We start from the raw sequence: 21,573 nt of genomic DNA on the forward strand, positions 1-21,573 counted from the left end.
GAAGAGGAGCACCCAGGACTAGAACCAGTGCCCATGTGGGATGCTGGCACTGCAGGTGGAGGACTAACCCATGGCACCACAGCACTGGCCCTTTATTTAATTTCAATTTTGTTTATTTCTTCTCTAATTTTAATTATTTCTTTTCTCCTACTAAATTTGGGTTTGGTTTGTTTTTATAGGTGCTTGAGATGCACTGATAACTCATTTATTTGGTGCCTTTCCAATTTCTTAATGTAGGCACCAATTGATATAAACTTCCCTCTTAAAACTGCTTCTGCTCTATCCCATAATTTTTAATAAGATTTATTTATTTATTTGAATATCAGAGTTACACAGAGAGTAGAGGTGGAGGGGGGTGTCTTCCATCGGATGATTCACTCCCCGTTGGCTACAATGGCTGGAGCTGCACCAATCCAAAGCCAGGAGCCAGGAGCTTCTTCTAGGTCTCCCATGTGGGTGCAACAAGAACTTGGGCCGTCTTCCACTGCTTTCCCAGGCCACAGCAGAGAGCTGGATCGAAAGTGGAGCAGCCAGATCTCGAACAAGCACCCATATGGGATGCTGGCTCTTCTGACCAGGACATTAACCTGCTGTGTCACAGGGCCGGCCCCTATCCATAAGTTTTTATATGTTGTATTGTTGTCGTCATTTGTTTCCAAAAATTTTTTTGATTTCTATTTGGATTTCTCCTGTGATGCACTGTTCCTTCAGGAGCATGTTCAGTCTCCATGTACACACAGGTTTTAAAGAGCATCTAGTTAACAGCTGTGTGAACTCATATTTGTGTATTTCCAAACTATTTCTTTTAAACAACTAGAATCAGTTCTAGCTACTTATGGAGTTTACAGGTAGTATGCTACTTGTATTTCTGTATTTGAAACATTTTGTTTGAATCTTTGTCCAAGTACTATTTTTTTAATGTAAAGAAATATATATTTTGCAGCCAGAGCTGGGGCTTAGTGAATAAAGCCACTGCCTAGAGTGCCAGCATCCCATATGGGTGCCAGTTCAATCTAGTTCTCTCCCAATATGCCTAGGAAAGCAGCAGAAGATAGTTCAAGAGCTTGGGCCCTTCACCTACGTGAAAGACCCAAATGAAACTCCTGGCTCCTGGCTTTGGCCTGGCCAAGCCCTGGCCATTGTGGCCATTGGGGAGTGAACCAATGGGTGGAAGATCTCTCTCTCTCTCTAATCTCCTTCTGCAAATCTGTAACTCTAGCTTTGAAATAAATAAAGTAAATCTTTAAAAAAAAAAACTAACATTCCACTTACTTGATTTGTGTATTTTACACTACTAGAAACATACACAAAAAAATTAGGAGAAAGGCAAACAATTTTGTCAGTTTCCTTGATACACCCCAGCATCCAGAATTTAGTAACTGCTACACTCCCCATTAATGCTTGTCAAAAGATTAAACACATTAACAAATCAATAGGAAAAAATCATGAAGCAGGTGGTTCATGCTATATAGTGACATAAAGAATGAAAGCAAAGTGCATAATTTTATAACTAGTAGAGAGAAAAAAGCATGGAAAGTGAAACACAATTGTGTTTATTCCAGGGCTGCTAAAGAAATGCCACAAATTAGTGCCTTAAAAAGGAGAAATGTATTCTCTCACAGTCCTGGAGGTTAGCATTTAAAATTAAGGGGTCCACATGGCCAAGTTTTGTTCCAGAGACTTATGGGAGGCTCTGTTCTGCCTCTTCCTCGTTTGTGGTGGTTGACAGTACTCTTGGAATTTCTTGATTTGTGGCAACATAACTCATTTCTACCTCCATTTTCGTGTGGCCGTCTTCCTACTCTGTGTATGTTTGTGTGTGTATGTGTGTGTGTGCACACATACATCACTCCTCCTCTCCTTTTAGTGATACCAGTCACACTTGATTAGAGCCCTCCTTAAGTCTGTACACCCCTATCCAAATGAAAACCATCTGGAAAATCTCCATTACCAAATAATGACACATTACACGTTCTAGAATTAGAACTTCAACCAAACTTTTTAGTCAAAACAATTTAACCCACAACAACAATCTTTGTCATAGCTGTTGAGTTATGTCTATAATGTCCCATTAGCAGTGTCTAGCACCCTTGTAATCTGAATGCTAGTGACAGAGCCCCAATCCCCCAGTGTATTTACTGAAACATCACCCCAATATGGCAGCATTTGGGTGTAATTAGATCATAAGGGCAGTGCCCTTAAGAATGGGATTAGAGGTGGTCAGCACTGTGGTGTAGTGGGTAAAGCACTGCCTGTGGTGCCGGCATCCCATTGGGCACTGGTTTGAGTTCCAGCCGCTCCACTTCCTATCCAGTTCTCTGGTGTGGCCTGGGAAAGCCATGTAGGAGGGCCCAAGACCTTGGGCCCATGCATACGTATGGGAGACCTGGAAGAAGCTCTTGGTTCCTGGCTTCATATTGGCCCAGCTCCAGCTGTTGTGGCCATTTGGAGAGTGAACCAGCAGATGGAAGACTTCTCTCTCTCTCTCTCTCTCTCTCTCTCTCTCTCTCTCTCTCTCTCTCTCTCTCTCTCTTTCTCTCTCTCTCTTTCTCTTTCGCTTTCTCTTTGCATTTGAATGGGAATAGAGCCCTTGTAGAAGAGATTTCTCACACCTACCACCAGGGGGCAATGACAGTGGGAAGTCAGCCCTCTGTGTGGCTCAGACTCTCATCACACACTCAACTTGCCAGTGCCTGACTATTGCACATCTGGGCCTCCGGGACTGTGAAAAATAAATTCCTGTGGTTTATAAACCACCAGTCTATGATATTTGGTTATAGGAGCCAGATTGAGACAATCATCCAATTATAAACAATGTAGCCTAGGTACAGAAAAGACTTATCTTTTACAATTAGGGTGCAAGTGTGTCTGATTCACTGATTGCCTGCCAACAGATCAGAATCTGATCTGCCACATTGGCAAGCCCTGTCCATCACAATAGGCTTTCTTTATTTTACTAGTAGTGCATGCCTGTTAACCTTAACCTGCATCACAGAATCCTTGCACTGCACCCCCCCTCACACAAATGTGATTGTTTGTCTCCATCCTGACTCCTTTCTTGGGCTTTTCATTGGCCAGGGCAAGCACAAAAGTCTTCTCAGCTGCTGATCCATGAAACAGGGACCAGGTCAGCACCAAAGGAGCACACCAGCAGCACCAGGAGTGGCTGCAGTACCATGATTCTTAGCTCTTTCATGAGGTTGAAGTCAGGTGGTGGATGGGACTGAGATCATCTCTATGGTTTCTTCTCTGACATGTTAGAGATCTGGCTGGGAAGAGTGAAACAGATGTAACTGGAAAGACATAGAGCATCATTCACATCTCTCTACTTCCATATACTAGTTTCTCATGGTATCTGGAACATAGCAGCTTCAGGGTGACTGAACATTTCACAGGATGAATCAGAGCTGCAAAGACAAAAGTCCTAAGAAAAAAGCCAAGGAGAAATGCTATCATTTTTATGATTTGATCTCAGAATCCACTTAATGTCACTTCAGCCATACTCTATTCATATCAAATCAATCACTGAGCCCCCAAATGTCAGTAACATGGTGCAGTCTTATCTGTGGTACAATCTACATCCCAGATACCACCCTATGATCTAGCCCCTGCTCCCATTGCTGGAAGCCAGGTGACCACATGTCCCAACCACCGGTGTCAGCTCCACCCCCATCCTAATGGGATTCACTGCTCCTACTTCCCTGCCTGCCCCCCAGCAAAGTTTTAAGAAGACCTGTTGGCCAGCACATTGGCTCACTTGGTTAATCCTCCACCTATGGCGCGGGCATCCCAGGTTCTAGTCCCTTTGGGGCGCCAGATTCTGTCCCGGTTGCCCCTCTTCCAGTCCAGCTCTCTGCTGCAGCCCAGGAAGGCAGTGGTGGATGGCCCAAGTGCTTGGGCCCTGCACCCGCATGGGAAACCAGGAGGAAGCACCTGGCCCCTGGCTTCGGATCGGCGCAGTGCACCAGCCACAGCTCGCCGGCCGTAGCGGCCATTTAGGGGGTGAACCAACGGAAGGAAGACTTTTCTCTGTCTCTCTCTCTCTCTCACTAACTCTGCCTGTCAAAAAGAAGAAGAAGAAGAAGACCTGTTCCTGAACACGTGGCTCTTTCTGAGTCTCTATCTCCCTGTGTCTCTCTCTTTCTCTCATTCTCTTTCTAGATCTCTCTCTCTAGCACCCTCCTTCTCTCTCTTTTTCTTCATCCCTTCCTTCTGGTTTGTCCAGTTTCCCTACCAATAAACTCATTCCCTTATAAAAAAATCAGAAGCCCCTAAAATTTTGTAGGAAATTTATTAAGGAATTAATCAACTGAGTGGAGAATATGCCATTCACTGTGCATCCATACTGTGCATCTACCAGTGAATTTTCTAGACCAGAATTTGTTTCCTAAGGTGAAACATTTTCACCACCCATTTTGAAGATAAGAGGTCATAACTGAGCCTGAGTGGACTTTGGATTTTGGAAGTGATACACAGAACAATTGCTGGTTCTACACAAAACCACAAGAATACACATTTTTGAAGGGGCTCAGAACAAAAAAAAAAATGTGTACAGCAGAGCCTGGCTCTAGGGAAATTATTCCTTCTGTATGGTCCTGTGATTGATCACTCTGTATCAACAGGTACATGGTAAAGCTTCTGTTTGGAGTCACTGGCAAGGCACAATAGGAGAACCACACCACATACTACAAAGGTTTCTTAGGTTGTTCATCCTTCCTCTGCCAGGTATTCTGCACCTGACAGCTCCTGGCTTGCTACTCAATGCTGGATGGAAAAAATGCACAAGGAAGGAACATCAAGAAACTACTGGGGCCAGCATCATGGTGCCACTGATTGATTGCCGCTTACAATGCCAGCATCCCCTATCGGACTGTAGGTTAAGGCCCAGATCCTCTTCTAATCCAGTTTAGATTCAGCTCTCTGCTAATGCTCCTGAGAAAGCAGCACAAAATGGCACAAGTACCTGAGGCTCTGCCACCCAAGTGGAAGACAAGGAAAACGTTGCTGACTCCTGGCTCTGAAATGGCCCAACTTGGCTGTTGGTACCACTTGGGAAGTGAATCAGTAACAGAAGACCTCTCTTCCTTTCTCTCTCCCCCCATATCTCTCTCTCTCTCTCTCTCTCTCTCTCTCTCTCTCTCTTTCTCTCTCTCTCTTCTCTCAGGGCCCAGTCTCTTCACTTTCCCTTACAAATAAACCTTTTTAAATGAGAGACAGAAAAACCCAAGGAACCTAAACTTTTTGTTATACTCTGAATATTCCCTCCAATATCAAATCATATGTTATAAAATGGAAAGGATTGGCCGGCACCACAGCTCAATAGGCTAATCCTCCGCTATGCGGCGCTGGCACACCGGGTTCTAGTCCCGGTCGGGGCACTGGATTCTGTCCCGGTTGCCCCTCTTCCAGGCCAGCTCTCTGCTGTGGCCAGGGAGTGCAGTGGAGGATGGCCCAAGTGTTTGGGTCCTGCACCCCATGGGAGACCAGGATAAGCTCTTGGCTCCTGGCTTCGGATCAGCGCGGTGCGCCGGCCGCAGCAGCCATTGGAGGGTGAACTAACAGCAAAGGAAGACCTTTCTCTCTGTCTCTCTCTCTCACTGTCCACTCTGCCTGTCAAAAAAAAAAAAGAAAGAAAGAAAGGATATATTTAAGATCAAGTCAAGGCTAGTTAAGGAGACAGAACTAAATCAAATGTCTCAGATTTCCATGTGATCTGCATCTTCTTTTTTGCTTCTTTTTCTTTATTAACATCTATGACCCAATATTAAGTAACCTGTGATCAGTTAATAGAGAAAGAAAGTGTGATTGACACATGGATCTGACTATATTGACACTGGCTATAAGTAGATACCCACTGTATCATAGCCCTACATAAGTTTAGCCTGAAATGTACCAATAGAGGAAAATTCTCCTTGAGAATAACTTCAACTGTTTCATCTGGCTGCTCACTTTTTAAGGAAGAAGACCATGACCCACAGTATAAATTTACACTCACTTTTACACAGTGGCTTGCAGATTTTCCCTTTAGTGAAGGGACTTGGATAAACCAAGAGTAAAGATTTTAAAAAGCACAACCTTTTCGACTAGTAAATAAGATTCTTACATGCCATATCAGAGAACGTTAGATTCCCAGCTCTGGTTTCTGAATCTACCTTCCTGCTAATGAAGATGTGGAGTGCAATGGTCTTGACTCAAGTAAACCTGGTCCCTGCCACCAAGGTGAGAAACTCTGTTTAAGATCCTGATTCCTGGAAGATGGCGGATGACAAGGATTCTGTACCCAAGCTTAAGGACCTGGCATTCCTCAAAAACCAGCTGGAAAGCCTACAGTGACGTGTGGAAAGTGAGGTCAACAGTGGCGTGAGCCAGGATGGCTCACTCTTGTCCTCCCCATTCCTCAAGGGATTCCTGGCTGGCTATGTGGTAGCCAAACTGAGGGCGTCAGCCGTATTGGGCTTTGTTGTGGGCACCTGCACTGGCATCTACGCAGCTCAGGCATATGCTGTGCCCAACGTGGAGAAGACATTGAGGGACTATTTTCAGTCACTACGTAAGGGGCCAGACTAGTTCTGGATCCCATGGGGGAGGCAGGATGAGTAGCTGGGGCCTGCAGGTAGAGGCCTTTCAATCACAGACACTGTTTGGCTTCCCTGGCTGCTACCCATTGGCTTTTTTCAACTTCCCTGCTACCTTCATCTTTGCTTCCCTTCCTGCAGAGGGTGGGTGGTGGCTTGTCAGCCTGCACCTTGGACTTCTTTTTCCCTCCCTAACTCCATGGTACTGTTCCCAAGACTGTGGCTTCGAGGGCCAGCAGCCCCTTCTTCTCCCAGCCCTGAGCTCCCAGTCTGCAGCCGACTGTCATCTTCAGTATTCTCTCTGGCGATGTGCCACGGCTCCTCCCTCCTGCGCATCAGCTCCATAACTTGATTTCCCCCAAACATTGCAACTCCCGCTGTCCCTCGCTAGGTATACAGGCCACTTGGTCTGGTGTGGGCATGAGTGTAGAGGACGGGGGTATGCCACGCCTGGGCCGTCCACGGCAGGCCCGCTGGATCCTGATGCTACTCCTGTCCACTGCCATGTATGGTGCCCATGCCCCGTTGCTGGCGCTGTGTCACGTAGACGGCCGAGTGCCTTTCCGGCCCTCTTCAGCCGTGCTGCTGACGGAACTTACAAAGCTGCTGCTGTGCGCCTTCGCCCTCCTGGTGGGTTGGCAAACATGGCCCCCAGGAGCCCCACCCTGGCGCCAGGCTGCTCCCTTCGCACTATCAGCCCTCCTGTATGGCGCTAACAACAACCTGGTGATCTATCTTCAGCGTTACATGGATCCCAGTACCTACCAGGTGCTGAGCAATCTCAAGATCGGAAGCACAGCCCTGTTCTACTGCCTGTGCCTCCGGCACCGCCTCTCCGCACGCCAAGGGTTAGCACTGCTGCTGCTGATGGCAGCAGGGGCCTGCTGTGCAGCAGGTGGTCTTCAGGAGCCTAGGAACCCTCTTCCCGAGACCCCTCGAGTAGCTGCTGCCAGCCCCGTGCCCCTGCATATCACTCCACTCGGACTGCTGCTCCTCGTCCTGTACTGCCTCATCTCGGGCTTGTCATCTGTGTACACCGAGCTACTCATGAAGCGACAGCGGCTGCCCCTGGCACTTCAGAACCTCTTCCTCTACACTTTTGGTGTGCTCCTGAACCTAGGTCTGCATGTAGGCGGTGGCTCCGGCCCAGGATTCCTGGAAGGTTTCTCAGGATGGGCAGTGCTGGTGGTGCTGAGCCAGGCGCTCAGCAGCCTGCTCATGTCAGCTGTCATGAAGCACGGCAGCAGCATCACACGCCTCTTTGTTGTGTCCTGCTCGCTGGTGGTCAACGCTGTGCTCTCGGCGGCCCTCCTGCAGCTGCAGCTCACAGCCGCCTTCTTCCTGGCCACACTGCTCATCGGCCTGGCTGTGCACCTGTACTATGGCAGCCGCTAGCCCCTGGACACCTGCTCCCTGACCCTAGACCCCATAGATCGGGCACCACCTTCAGAGCCACCCCCCAGGTCTCCGGCCCCCTCCCCTCAGCAGCCCTGTAACAAGTGCCTTGTGAGAAAAACGGGAAGTGAGAGCATCCAGACTGGTGTCTGCGAGGTGGATGGATAATGGGGTACCTCTGGGAGTTGTGAAGAGTGGGTTTGGTTAAGGAAACTCTTGCCCTCCCTACCCCCAAATTCTTCCAGACTAAGGAATTAAATATCTAGGCCTGAGAAATGACCCTATCCCTGATGAGGGAGGCACTCTGCCTTATCTTGGATGAAGGCAGCTGCTCAGAATAGGGTGTGGGTGACAGGTGGCTTTCCTTGCCAGCTGTGGTCATCCCCACAGACCCACTTCTCCCAGGCCTGGTGCTTACTGCTCCAGACACCATAAGGGATGCTTAACCCCTGACTCATGCAGGAAGAGCCAGTTGCCACAGTTCATACAACCACCACTTAGGCGCTCTGCCAGCTACAGTAGTGCCTAGAGATGTGGCCCTCCCACCCCTGCAGTGCTGCTCCCCTCCCCCAGCCTTTGTTCTGGAAACCCCAGAGAGGGCTGTGGCTTGACTATCTCAGGGAATGTTGCCCCTGGGCCCTGGCTTAAGCCCACACTTCTGACATCTCCACTCACCCCAGGGGCCCTCTTGAAGCCCTTCGCCACCTCTAAAGCTCCTAGGAGATATCACCCTTCCCACTCTGGGTCCTGCTCCAAGCTGGCAGTGTCCCAACTTCCAACAGCCTGGGGAAGCTCTCTGCAGAGTGACCGGTTACAGGAAGCTTCTACAGTTCAATCAATGTCTCTAATTGCATAAGCAATAAGGTGTTAATAAAGTGTTCTAGGGTCTGGGCTGGTTCCTAAAAAAAAAAAAAAAAAAAAATCCTGATTCCTGGGTCCACTACTGTGAGTCAGTGGTTAAAACTGCCTCATGGATGCCCACATCCCATATGGAAGTGCCCAAGATCAAGTCCATCCCCTGCTTCCATCCCAGAATCCTGCTCATGTGTACCAAGTTAGACAGCAGGTCATGGCCCAAATGTTTGGATCTTTGCCACCATTGTCAGAGACCTGGATGGAGATCCTGGTTTCTGGCTTTGTTCTGGTTTGATCTGACTCTTTTTTGGCCTTGGGGGAGTGAACCAGCAAATGGAAGGTGTGTGTGTGTGTGTGTGTGTGTGTCCCTCTCGCCCTGTGACATGTCTTTACTATAGATAAATAATAGATATAGGGATAGAATGATAGATGGTTAGAGAGATAGGCTTCAGTCCTGGAATCCTGGGGCATTTGGGAGTTAGGCAGTGACCCAATGAATGTGAATTCTCATTTTCTTTTCTCTGCCTTTGACCCTCTCAACTAAAATTTTCAAAATAGAGAGAGGGGCTGCCACTGTGGCGTAGCAGGTAAAGCCACAGACTGCAGTACCGGCATCCCATATGGGTGCTGGTTCAAGTCCTGGCTGCTCCACTTCCAACCCAGTTCTCTGCTATGGCCTGGGAAAGCAGTAGCAGATGGCCCAACGGTGCCATGGCTCACTAGGTTAATCCTCAGCCTGCTGCGCCGGCATCCTATATGGGCTCCAGGTTTTAGTTCCCACTGCCCCTCTTCCAGTCCAGCTCTCTGCTGTGGCCTGGGAGGGCAGCAGGACCCTGCACCCGCATGGGAGACCAGGAATGAAGCACCTGGCTCCTAGCTTCGGATTGGCACAGTGCTGACCGTGGCGGACATTTGGGGAGTGAACCAACAGCAAAGGAAGACCTTTCTCTCTTTCTCTTTCTCTCTCTCTCTCACTGTCCACTCTGCCTGTCAAAAAAAAAAAAAAAAGAAGAAGAAGACCCAAGCCCTTGGGCCCCTGGGCCCCTGCACCCATGTGGGAGACCTGGAAGAAGCTCCTGGCTCCTGGCTACGGATTGGCCCAGCTCCAGCCTTTGTGGCCATTTGGAGAGTGAACCAGCAGATGAAAGACCTCTCTCTCTCTCTCTCTCTCTCTCTCTCTCTCCCTCTCAGTGTGTGTGTGTGTGTGTGTATGTCTTCTCTCTCTGTGAAACTCTGACTTTCCAATTAGTAAATAAATCTTTAAAAAAATGAAGAGAAAAAATGATCTTTCTAAGTGAATCACAATTAATATTTATTAAGTATTATCAAGTGACTGTTAAATATTTTTCCAAGGAACACTATTATTTAAGGAACACAACTTCATGCATTTCACAAGTAAAACTTTAGGAATATAGTGATTCTTCCCACCATGCCTGCCCTCCCACCCACATTTCCACCCCTCCTCTCCCTCTCTCTCCCATTCCCAGTCCCATTCTCCACTAAGATCCAGTTTCAATTTCCTTTATACACAGAAGAACAACTCTATACTAAGTAAAGAATTCAACAATTTGCACCAAAAAAGAAAAAAAACTGTCTTCAACAGTTGAGACAAGGGCTGTTCAGTCATTTTCAGTCATTGCATCTTGAATTTAATTTCACTTCTTTTTGTTTTAAAGAAAATTAATTAACTTTAAAGAAACACCCAAGAACGATACATCTTTTGTGGGCACTCAGACATAATTATAATACAGCTCTTTGAATACAGAGAGGTCCTGCATTGGAAGTTAGTGCACAGCGACTCTTGTTGTTAACAATTAACAATCTTATATATGAAGTCAGTGATCACCTGAGGCTCCTGACATGAGCTGCCTAGGTATGGAAGCCTTTTGAATCCACAGACTTTTTTCAGTACTTAGACAATGCCATAGCAAAGTGGAAGTTCTCTCCTCTCTTCCTTATTTGATAAAAAAAATCTTTAAAAGATTAGATAGGGGGTTGGTGCTGTGTCCCAGTGGGTTAACACCCCGGCCTGAAGCGCTGGCATCCCATATGCGTGCCGGTTCGAGACCAGGCTGCTCCACTTCTGATCCAGCTCTTCTATGGCCTGGGAAAGCAATAGAAGATGGCCCAATTATTTGGGCCCCTGCAGCCACATGGGAGACCCAGAAGAAGCTCCTGGCTCCTGGCTTCTGAATGGTGCAGCTCCAGCCATTAAGCCAAATGGGGAGTGAACCATCAGATGGAAGACTTCTCTCTCTCTCTCTCTCTCTCTCTCTCTGCCTCTCCTCTCTGTGTAACTCAGACTTTCAAATAAAAATTAATAAATCTTTTTAAAAAAGATTAGATTGCTGACCAAAAACGTGGAAAACAATAGGAGTCGACATTTAGGAACAAGCACAAAATCTGCAGAGCATTATTCCAGGTAGTGTGCACTAGAGAGCATCTCCTGTCAAGGAGGAACTCAATGACCAGAATGATAAGATGACCCATCTGATGGAAGCCAGCCACCATCTTTCCCTAGCAACTGCAGTGTTTTTTAGTGCATTTATGTAAAATGCAGCCATGGCACCTGGGATGAGGATTGCACAGACAAAATAGCAAGTCCTTCTATTCACCAACACCAATCTGGCCAGAGCCACTTGAAAGTTTCCCATCATCAATATCAGTGGTCAATACTGAACCTCAATGTAACATAATTTCTTATTAGAAGACAGATTTCCTACTACCTAGTGATAGGCTGGATTACCTTAGACTATTTCTATAATAGAGGAATGATAATCTTAAACAGGAAAGACAATTTATTCTGGTTATAGACTACCTCCCTGGCCATAATTCTCAGGCAGAACCGATATTCACACACTTAAAGAATACCTCTTCTATCACCATGATATCTAATAGAACATTACCTAAAACCAGATGTCATATTTTATGGAATTTATCATCTCACCACAAGTCCTATTTCTGAGAAGAAATGACTACATTGAATGATGAAATGAGCTGCTAACTTCCTCATCCGCACCTCTTCATGGTAAAGGCACTTTGTTACAAGACACAAACTAAATAAGGAGCTAATGTATTGTCTCCATTCCCTGCTCTGGCGTAGCCTGAATGCACAGGTCTGGAGAGTGAGGAGGCAGAACTGAAAGACTCCTATCAATATTACACCAAAAATAAATACTGAAGGAATGTTAATTTCTCATATCCACAACATTGACGTCAGTAGTATGAATGACCCTGTGAGTGACAGGAGAGCTGATGGGATAACTTTGAGTCCTCTGGGGTGGAATCATGAATTCATCAACTGGACTAAAGAAAATTGGATACTTATGGGCAAAAGGACTTGACCATGACAGATAATCTTCATTAGTCCTTCCAGGACCATTCTCTATGTGACTCTGTTTCCCATGAGAGTGACCTTGAGGATCTCTCATGACCGACCACCAACCACAGGCCCCACCCCTTATCCCCCAACATTGATGATTAGGGTCAACATGTGAATTGGGGGGACACATTCACAGCACTACAAGGGGAACAAAGGAATAGGAAGAAAAGCAGGAATGCAGTAGGAAGGCAAAATGAAATGTACCCACAGTAGCTGACCAAGTACCATCCAAATCAGGCTCAACCGACAACAACCATTGATGTTAACTTGCAGGAGACATGGCAGAACTCAAAGGAGCTCAGCCTCAGCAGCAAACAGAGAGACAGTTACAGCATCAGGGCCCCTCAAAGAGCACCAAACACCTCCTCCCATGACCTTGGCATAGTCCCACAGACAGAGCTGCACACAGCTGATGTGTTTGCCTCCATCTAGAACTCTACATGGCAAAGCTCATAGAGATATTTTATAAACAGATTTTGTTTATGCTTGGTAATGCAAAATGAAAGCCATGCAATGGCGTGGAATTCTCAACATGTTGTTCAATTACTGATTGGGTAAATGGTATTGTTAGTGGAACCTTGGAGGTAAAAAACCAATGGTATGAGTCTGGTTTAACTTTCACTGAAGATGGAACTGTGGTAAGAGTCTGGAAATAGATTTAAATCACATGGAAGGCAAGGGCCCTCAAGAAACGGGCACAGACATTAGATACTCTGTTCTAACCAACTCAAGAAATAAAAATGGTTAAATGATATTTTTCCGGGGGAGGGGGCATGTATAAGTCTTGGGTGTGATGCTGACTTTGGTTTTGCTAGAACTGAAAACACTGATCCCATTGTCTATGGTCAAGGAATTGCAGAATGCCAGGTGACCTTATATCCAATCATTGCATTCTCTAGAATTTAAACAATACTCTCTATGCTTTCCCACACACTGCTACTGACATCTCAGATCACATCATTCTTGGTTTTGCACAGAAGATGTCCTGTGCAGTATAAGATGCTTCTTGGAATTCCTGGCCTCTAGTCAGTACATACCAATCACATTCCACCTCAACCCCTACCCCACCCTTACACACGCACAGTGGTGATGATACCAACACATGGCCAAATGTTCTTGGGAGAACGGAGAGTTGTCACATGACATATTGCATAGGATTCACTTACAGAAAATACATGGTTTATTGTTTGAAATTCAAACTAGAGCTGTCCTAACCTATATTTAATTGCTAAATCTGTTAATCCAATCTGAGAGACAATTTCACCCTATCTCTCACAACTCATTTCCCATTTGAGAACAAATGCTCTTGCCCCTGATGAGTAGTGGACAAAAATTGCAATGTTGAGGTTTAGAGAATGTAATTACCAGACTTTCATTTTGAGGAAAACAGTATAACCCACCTGAGCTCTGCTCCCTAGTCAGTACTGCTCTGGTCAGCATCCCATTTGCACAGATGAGTCATTCAAACCCCAGTTAAACGTATGGCTCCTATTTGAGTAAGCAATTCAAGATGAGATTCCAGATGTCCCAACCACATCCACCCCTGGGAAGACTGTCCTGACTGCCGAGGTAGCAGTTGGTTGTACCCTCTGTTTCCTGGGTTTCTGCCAAATCTAAGCAGTGTTCTCTTTAAGGTATTTTGTATTGAAGACTTTACTCAACCAATAAGAATACATTAGGGAATCACTATATTCCTAAAGTTGTACTTATGAAATGCATGAAGCTGGTATTCCTTAAATAAAAAGTTTCTTTGGGAAAAAGAAAATACATTAGGGAGAAATTAACTTGAAATACTTGCCCCTGTGCCTCATTCAGGGCTTCCTAGAAAGAGGGGTTACTTGTGTTCCAAGCCCAGAATGTCCATGTTGGAACTCACTAGAACAACTATGTGTTCTTTTATATATCTCCCAGGTTGTTGGCTGACTTACAGAAAGAATCAAAGACACCTAGAGCCACAAATTGATGTACTTTATTCTTCCCCCTCCTTATTACAATTCCAGTTCCTCTGTTCTGACGGTCTGGGATTTGGAGATGGCTTCCTGGTCCCACACCACAGAGCTCTCATCTGTAGAACAACAGCACAGCTGCCTCGGTGATCTCCCGGCTGCTGCTATAACTCTGATGAGTTCCATATCCACTCCAGTCAAAGGCGGAGAAATCCCCACACTGCCTGGGATTGCCCTCCGGGAAGTATCCTCCTCCACCAATGCAGTGCTGGGAACACAAAGAAGGGACACAAGAAGTCTGAGATTCACTGCTGACACCAGTGGGTAATTAATGGCCAAGGTCCCTGGAGTCCTTGGCCAGAAACTATGAGACTGACCACTCCCTCCCCCAAACCCCGTCCTCCAAAGGATTCATTGGTATTTATCTTTTTTCTTAATTCTTCTGTGCTTTTCTTTTTTGAAGAGACAGGAAATCTTTATTTATTAGAAAGAAAGAATAACAGAGAGAGTTAGGGGGACAGAGAGACAGATCTTAACACTGGCTGATTCAATCACAAAATGACCATGAGTGAGGCTGGGTCATGCAAAATCAGGAGTGAGGAACTTCATCTTTGTCTCCACATGAGTGCAGGGACTCTAGTACTTGAACCACCATCTGCTGCCTCCCAACAGCATTTAAGAGGGAAGGGTACCTGGGCCAGCACTATGTGCAGTAAGTTAATCCCCCACCTGTAATGCCAGCATCCCATGTGGGCGCTGGTTCTAGTCCCTGCTGTTCTGCATCTGATCCAGCTCTCTGCTATGGCCAGGGAAAGCAGTAGAAGATGGCCCAAGTCCTTGGGCCCCTAAGCTCATGTGGGAGCCCCAGAAGAAACTCCAGGCTCCTGGCTTCAGATTGGTTCAGCTGAGCCATTGCTGCCATTTGGGGAATAAACCAGTGGATGGAAGACCTTTCTGTCTCTCCCTCTCATTGTCTGTAACTCTACCTCTCAAACAAATAAATAAAATCCTTTTAAAAAAGGAAGCAGTTTACAAAGCACAGTGGACAGGACTCAAACAAGGCACTCAAATATGGGATGCAGTTGTCCCAAGCAGCAGCTTAGCCCATTGCACCAAAACACAGGACCGTCTATATATTATTCGGGGCATTCATTCTCAGACCCACCAACTGAGCATTCATCTGCACATGTCCTAAGTACTTAAGGCTCAGTCTACACCTCAGTTTCCTGTTATGCTGGCTCAACTTCTCATAACTTTAAAGCATCATCCAACAGCACTGAGTCCCAAATCTCTCATTCCTGCCCAGATATTGCTTACACTTGAGACTTCCATATACAACCAACTCAAAGGTGTGTCTGCTCAGATATCTCACAGGTATCTGAATGCCACCTGAGGGAAAGGAAAAACTCTGTTCACTTCCCTTGAATTGTTCTGCAACCTATCTTAGGTAACTGAAAACACACAGTTACCAAAACACCTGGTAATCAAAACATGTTCAGTCTATCACCTGTGTGTCTCTGGAGCTCATCCACCCTTATCAAGAACACACTGACTGGGTCAGCATTGTGGCATAGTGGGTAAAGCTGCCGCCTACAATGCAAGCATACTCTATGGACACTGATTGAGACCAGCTGCTCCACTTCTGATCTAGCTCCCTGCTAAGGCACCTGGGAAAGCAGCAGAAAATGATCCAAGTGCTTGGGTCCCTACACCCACATTAGAGACCTGATAGAATCTCCCTTCTCCTGATACAGCCAGAACAAGCCCGAACAAGCCCTGGCCTTTGCAGCCATTTGGAGAGTGAATCAGCACACAGAAGATTCTCTCCCTCTCTCTCTCTCTTTCTCGTTCTCTCCTTTCCTCCCTCTTTCCCTCTCTTTTTGTAACTCTGACTTTTAAAAAAGTAAATAAATCTTTTTAAAAAATTAAAAGGAAACGTGACTCAGATACACCCTCTTCTACAATAGGACTTGAACCTAATTCAAATTCCCCTTGCCACTAATTTATCTGCCCTTGAATCCACATCTTCCACACACACATTGGAATCATCTTAGTAAAACCAAAGCTGATCAGGACAGTCCTCTTTAAAATTCCCCAATGATTTTCATCTCCCAAAATATATACTCCCATTGTTAACATTAGACAAAGTCCCTCCATGCTCTGGTTCCTGTAGGTATTTCCATCATCAGCCCCTTGCTCTATCTCATGCCACAGAATTATACAACACCTTGCTGCTCATTCAACACACCAGGATTTCTCACACACCAATGATTCTGAACATGTTATGATACATATATCTTGGTGAATCCCATTAAAGTAAGTTCTGTTCATATGACACATTATAATAGTAAAGGATATGAGAACAAGAGAATAGATACACACAGGCACACCAATATACAGTCACTCAGAGACAAACACACCTATACACACACCCACATGGAAATGGTCTCCAGAAAAACTCACCAATTCAGTGTTACAGCCAGTAACTCTCATCCCAGCACACAGCGCATTGGCTGCTCTCTCATTGTTAAACACCCTGAACTGGACAAATCCGGCAACAAATTCATCTGAAAAGGAAGAGGTAAAGAAACAGTCAAATATTCAAAGAAAGGGCTAGAAACAGTTTTTGATCTGCTCATCAATACCTTAAGCCCAAAGTCCAGCATACAGTCCAACCCAGCACCTCTGTCTGTGGCCAGTGGCAGGTGCACTGAACCCTGAAAGAGTTCCTGTGGGAACTTCCTTCCATGAGGAAAGACAGAGCTAACCCTAGGACTTTACAAAGGATGCTCCTCTGCCTGGGACATGGAGGAGAAATGAGGCTCAACACAGAGATCATCACCAAGACCTTACAAGGTCCAGCAAGGATCAGCCATGGTCAGGTGTCACCACCTGCTTCTCTTCACATGTCTCCAATTGCCAGGTGTGGATCCTCCCATCATCACCTGTCCTCATCCACACAGAAAAGTATAACCAAAATGCCGTTGCCAGTCTGTGACTTAACACTTGCAATTTTTTTATACCAGAAGGAGTTTGTCTTATTATCACTAACAGCTATCCTTCAGCACAGAAATTAATTTCTCTCACCACATTGCCAGTTTTTTTTCCTGGGAACAGTATCCTGTACCTTGCCTTACCGCTTGCAAGAGGCAACTTCCTTCTTTTGTTCTTTTCATATCCAGAGCAACTTAAGTTGGTGTGGGTATACCTTATTCAAGCATATTATATCTCTTCTGCATTTATTTTCTTAGAAATAGGATTATTTTGACAAAGTGTATGAGTATTTCTGTGACAGTGTTATTGTCTGTATATAATTTACAAATTCCTTCTTCTCTACTATGATTCTTGACAAACAAAAAGGGAAAGATACAAAAATATAAAACAACATTTGGAAAAGAAAAAGAAAGTAATTTACAAGAGGCAAGTTAAGGCAGTGGATTTTAAAAAAGAAACCTAGGTTTAACTCCTCTGAAAATACTAACTCCATCATTGTCTCATGATAAATAAATGACAGAAGACCATGTCGAGATTCTAGAGAAGACTCAGGCACGTGGTAAATGCTCAGTGAACACCAGCAATAATGAACTATCAGTGATAATTTCCCGTGAAGGCACGAAAAGGTTAATGATGGCACTCACTCCGACCCAGAGGTGAGTAATAAAATGCAGTTTTCTCAGCATCACCAAAGTCATAGAGCACAGGAACTACTGGGCCATTGTCAGTCCAACACTTCCCCGAGCCGTACTTCACCGGGTATTTCTGCAAGACGTAAAAGAGGAGTTGAGTGAGGAGAGTGGAGCAGCTGCCAAATTGTGACAAGCTAAGAGGTCCTTCAAGCCAATTCATAATTCAGAAACCACTTTCAATAATACTGATTCCTTTCTCCCCAGAGCTATGTCTCTCCAACAGTCCCAAGCTCCTAGTCCCCGCCTCTCTCCCCAGCCTCCATAGTTCTCTGCCCTTGCTTGGCTCAGACTTCTGGGAGAGGCAGGACATGGGTTCACAGTGAACCACAAGTAGCAGAAACAGGCAAGCACAGGTGCTCAGAGGTTATGTGGGACCACAGAGCTAACTTGCTCCACCTTAACACATGCTCCCTGTTCACCAAAGTGCCCACATCCAGAGCCCTGTGTACCTGGTAGAGGCCAAACAGATTGTGTCCCAGATGCTGGAAGAAGCCAGTGCTGGTGCGGTACCTCAGCAGGGAGCTGTTCCTCCAGTGCTGCAGGGGCGTCTTGTTGGGCACGTGCCAGATTTCTAGGTCCTGGGCCTGGATGTCGTAGTAGCCGGGGTTCTGGGGAGCAGCACATACTGAGACAACCAGCCCAGGAGGTCCCATCTGGCAGACAACTCCCATGGGCAGCATTGGCTGAACTGGTGGCTTGGGGCTCAGGTGGGACATGGCCAGCAGCCTCAGACAACCCCACTTTCAGCACACAATGAATCCCCAACACTACTCCAGTCCATCATGGTCTTGTAGGAGGGAAGATGTGGTCAAGACATCTAAGCACTTCTTCTCCAACCCTACTCCATGTCCCTGCCTTAGAGCCCTCCCTCCTGCCCGCATGTGGCCCTGCAAACTCAACTCCTCACCTTGCCCAAGTGGTGGGAAGGAGACACGGTACCAACCTTGTAGTCATCACTTGTGGCTGCCTCCGCGGACCCGAAGGTGTTGTAATTGGCCCAGTTGCCGTCCCCCTCGGGGTAGTCTGCTCTGTTGCCCTGCTGACTGGACCAGCGATCACCCAACGTGCACTTCCCAGCCATGTAGTCCTCGTGCACACTGGCCACCAGGGTCCAGCCACCACCCCCAGAGGTCATGTCGCAGAAGGTCTGGTAGATGACCCCATTCTCAGTGCTGAGGAAATACAGGCCATCTGTAGAGGGGACCAGATATGCAAGCTCATGGTGGGGCTCACCATACACCCAGAAGGGCCCTGGGCACCAGGAACACAGCCTAATGTCTCCCCCATCCTGCATCCTTTACCAAGTGTGCCCAAGGCTGCTGCAAGATCCCCCAGGTTCAAGAGTTCATTTTCCTGTGCCTGGGGCAGAGCCTAGAATCACCGAAATCTTTAGCGACATTCCTCAGAAGTTCAACATGGAACCATCATGACTCAGCAATTCCATCCCAAGTTGTACCCACAGCAGCTCACACAGATATCTGTACATGTATCACACAGATATCTGTGACATTCATCACAGCATTAGTGCAAGAGGCAAAATGTAGGAATAACGTGAACACGCATCAACAGACAAATGGATGCACAAAGTATTCTCTCTGTCTCTGTCTCTGTCTCTCTCTCTGTCTCTCTCTCTCTCTCTGTGTGTGTGTGTGTATGTGTGTAAACATATGAAAAGCATAAAAAGCATTGAGTTACCCAATGGTAAACTACAGACTAGCCTCATAAAATGATGCTAAGTAAAATATCCAGGCATAAAGGGCTAAGCGCTAATGGTTCTCATTCAGGGAGGTGATGAGAAGAGGCAAATACATAGTGAGGGAAAGAAGAGCAGCAGTGACCACAGCTGGAGGACAAGGAGAATAAGGAGTTAGTGCTTAGTGGGCACGGAGTGTCTGCATCCACCTTAGGAAATGAAAATGTTGTAGAGATGCAGCCTTGTAACGGCTGCACACCAGTGAAAAGGTGGTTAATGATAGTGAGTGAGCAACTAAAATTGTTTAAACTGGAAAATGTTATCCAATACGTTATATATGGGTGTGTGTATTTGTGTGTGTATATACATATATATATATATTCCTATGTATATACTTATATATGTATTCAGAAAAGTAGTAGCTACATACATTTAAAGAAAAAGAATATTGATATATATTTATTATACAACTGATATATATGAATATATATTTTGCCACAAGTTTTTCAAAACTTCTAAAGGAAACTACACTCTCAGAGGACAGACCCTGACCACGCTGCCTGGCTCTGTCTAGATGTCTCAGCACTCACCGCGTGACTTAGGGCACTCTTGTTTGATTTCCTTGCAGCTTCTGGGCAGATTTGGAGAATATGAACAGGTCCATTCCGAGGGATCTGCGTAGGCCACAGCTACAGAACAAGCAGAGTTCGAATCTCATTCCTGCTTTCACCCAAATCCCAGTGTCCTTTTGTGCCAGATCCCAAAACCATTGTACCCCTACTGCAGTCCCCAGCTGCCCGGGATCCACAGCCCTGTGTGATCCAGATCAGCTCCATAAAGCTCTGTTGACCCTGCACTCAGTAGGCTTCATGCACATCACTTCCACATGACCCCAACTGTGACCCTCCTTGCCCTAGACACTGGGCATTCCAACACACTCAACATCCCCACGAATTGCTTCCCTGGGGATGAATGGATACTCAACAAAATTATATGGAGAAGAATAAAGGATAAGAGCTAGACATGCCAGCAAACCAAAACAAAGTGTGTGATATGAGAGGGGAGAGGCCAGAATGGAGGCAGGAGTTGTCAGGATAGGATGTGTGAGGCCCAGGAGGATTCTGAGTCCAGGTGACACCCAAGTGTGTTCTTAGGAAATATACAAGATGTCTCTGTAGGATGAAAGAGAAGAGAAATAAAGGCAGGGGGAACACTATATCCAAGACTCTGTAAAAACAAAGGAAATCATAATCCAACCTATTGAAGAAATTAAGTAGCTAAACGTGGCTGAACCTGGGGTGTGATGTAGGGAAGAGGGAGACAGTGGCCAGGAGACTAACAGAGGCACAGAATGAAGACCATTGTATGTAACTCCAGCTCTGTAAACTGCTCTAATGTCGGGAGGATTGGGAACAACCACGATCTGCGAGGACAGGGGTGTTTACCTGTAAAGAACTCAGCCCTCACCATTGTGTCCTTTGAATCGAACTTCATATAATGAAGCGTCAGTCTCCTAGTTCTCAAATAAGCTAAGAACTAAGTTTTGTGAAGATTAAGAAAGAAGATATCTAAAAACATTGTTTTTCATAAAAAAAAACTGAAGAAAGAAAAATACAGATGTTAAGATGCCATCACTCTGATTTTTATAGGAAAACCATCAAGATAACATTTCTGAGCATAAAGCTGACTATGCCCATCCCATGGAAACTCAAGGTCCACAGGATGAGGAATAGCACAGGACAGACTTTCCCTGGAGCCTCCACAGGATCACACAGAGGCACAGACATGGCCCCAGCCAGTGCCACAGGAAACACCCTCCCAGCTATGGCTCTGTACCCCTGGTGGCCAGAAATCAGCAATCAGCCCACATGCCTGTCGATCTGTGAATCTCAAAAACACCCTCTCTAGCCTGGATCCAGCCTAGTTCTGCTGTTGAGCTCCAAAGCTGAGCTGAGAACTTGCCGTTCCCAGTGTGAGACCCACCTGCACTTCGCCATCCTGTGGCCACAAGGAGGAGCAGCAGGAAGCCCCACTGGGTCAT

At 46.1% G+C, this 21,573-nt stretch overlaps 2 protein-coding genes and 1 pseudogene across 2 annotated transcripts; 2 read left to right on the forward strand and 1 right to left on the reverse strand.

The window, feature by feature from the left end:
- Window positions 1-6,255: 6,255 nt before the first annotated feature.
- Window positions 6,256-6,628, forward strand: LOC133761071 (SLC35A4 upstream open reading frame protein-like; annotated as a pseudogene).
- A 310-nt stretch (window positions 6,629-6,938) lies between these two features.
- On the forward strand, window positions 6,939-8,856 carry LOC133761070 (probable UDP-sugar transporter protein SLC35A4). The gene has a single exon (XM_062193720.1). It carries the CDS (start codon window positions 6,996-6,998, stop codon window positions 7,968-7,970), a length of 975 nt encoding a protein of 324 aa, XP_062049704.1. The 5' UTR covers window positions 6,939-6,995; the 3' UTR covers window positions 7,971-8,856.
- A 5,412-nt stretch (window positions 8,857-14,268) lies between these two features.
- On the reverse strand, window positions 14,269-21,573 carry LOC133761072 (intelectin-1-like). Its single transcript, XM_062193721.1, has 7 exons — window positions 21,516-21,573; window positions 20,123-20,221; window positions 18,783-19,030; window positions 18,289-18,447; window positions 17,792-17,912; window positions 16,617-16,720; window positions 14,269-14,421 (listed from the first exon to the last, which is right to left on the reverse strand). Exons 1-7 carry the CDS (start codon window positions 21,571-21,573, stop codon window positions 14,269-14,271), a joined length of 942 nt encoding a protein of 313 aa, XP_062049705.1.

This window comes from Lepus europaeus, chromosome 5, assembly GCF_033115175.1.
Source record: "Lepus europaeus isolate LE1 chromosome 5, mLepTim1.pri, whole genome shotgun sequence".
Taxonomy (NCBI): Eukaryota; Metazoa; Chordata; class Mammalia; order Lagomorpha; family Leporidae; genus Lepus; species Lepus europaeus.

Coding starts and splice junctions, on each gene's coding strand:
- LOC133761070 (XM_062193720.1), top strand. CDS start 6,996: ATGAGTGTAGAGGACGGGGGTATGCCACGCCTGGGCCGTCCACGGCAG.
- LOC133761072 (XM_062193721.1), bottom strand. CDS start 21,573: ATGACCCAGTGGGGCTTCCTGCTGCTCCTCCTTGTGGCCACAGGATGG. Junction 20,222..21,515: donor CACAGGATGGCGAAGTGCAG/GTGGGTCTCACA, acceptor CTTGTTCTGTAG/CTGTGGCCTACGCAGATCCC. Junction 14,422..16,616: donor CTGGCTGTAACACTGAATTG/GTGAGTTTTTCT, acceptor TTGTGTTCCCAG/CACTGCATTGGTGGAGGAGG.